Here is a 540-nt window from a genome sequence, read left to right on the forward strand (position 1 = left end):
ATAGAGGCCTGGTTTTAATATCCATAATCCACGTGCTCATTATTTTACCGTATTAGATTTATGTCCTGTATCTTATTCCACCATCATCCAGCATACCATAGTTTCACAATCTGAATTTCTCCTCACCCAGACTACACTGAAAATCACTTGGGTACATGGTTTTCTATGAAGGCTAGTAACTTAAGTCACATTAGATTGATAAAGCATCTTACCATAAACCTGACAGATATCCAGAGATAGCACCACAAGAAGGATGTGCAGTACAATTCTATTCGCCCGCATGCCTGGAGAAGCCGTCATTTCATCGGCATGGTGGAGATGGGAGAGATTCCTCTGAGGTTAAAGAAGTGCAGTTTGTATAGACACCTATACCTCTCTGTGATTGCCCATGGTGTCTCTGAACTGATTCTCTTGACTGAACAGTTTAGACAGGGAAGGAGATTTGGGGGTGGGGAAAAGGGCGGGGAAGATTTCTGTAACATACTATGCAAAAATCTGACAGGTTACGTGGTGTTCTTTTATGTGGTTGTATCAGCATCC

General features: G+C 42.0%; 1 protein-coding gene across 1 annotated transcript in view; it reads right to left on the reverse strand.

Moving 5' to 3' along the window:
- BTLA (B and T lymphocyte associated) overlaps nucleotides 1–300 on the reverse strand; it is a 21806-nt gene extending 21506 nt beyond the window's left edge. Inside the window, exon 1 of the mRNA XM_024208625.2 lies at nucleotides 213–300. Coding sequence (XP_024064393.2) covers nucleotides 213–300 — 88 coding nt within the window. The remainder of the gene's footprint in view (nucleotides 1–212) is intronic.
- Nucleotides 301–540: the final 240 nt, after the last annotated feature.

This window comes from Terrapene carolina, unplaced genomic scaffold, assembly GCF_002925995.2.
Source record: "Terrapene carolina triunguis isolate 2854851 unplaced genomic scaffold, T_m_triunguis-2.0 Scaffold558, whole genome shotgun sequence".
Taxonomy (NCBI): domain Eukaryota; kingdom Metazoa; phylum Chordata; order Testudines; family Emydidae; genus Terrapene; species Terrapene triunguis.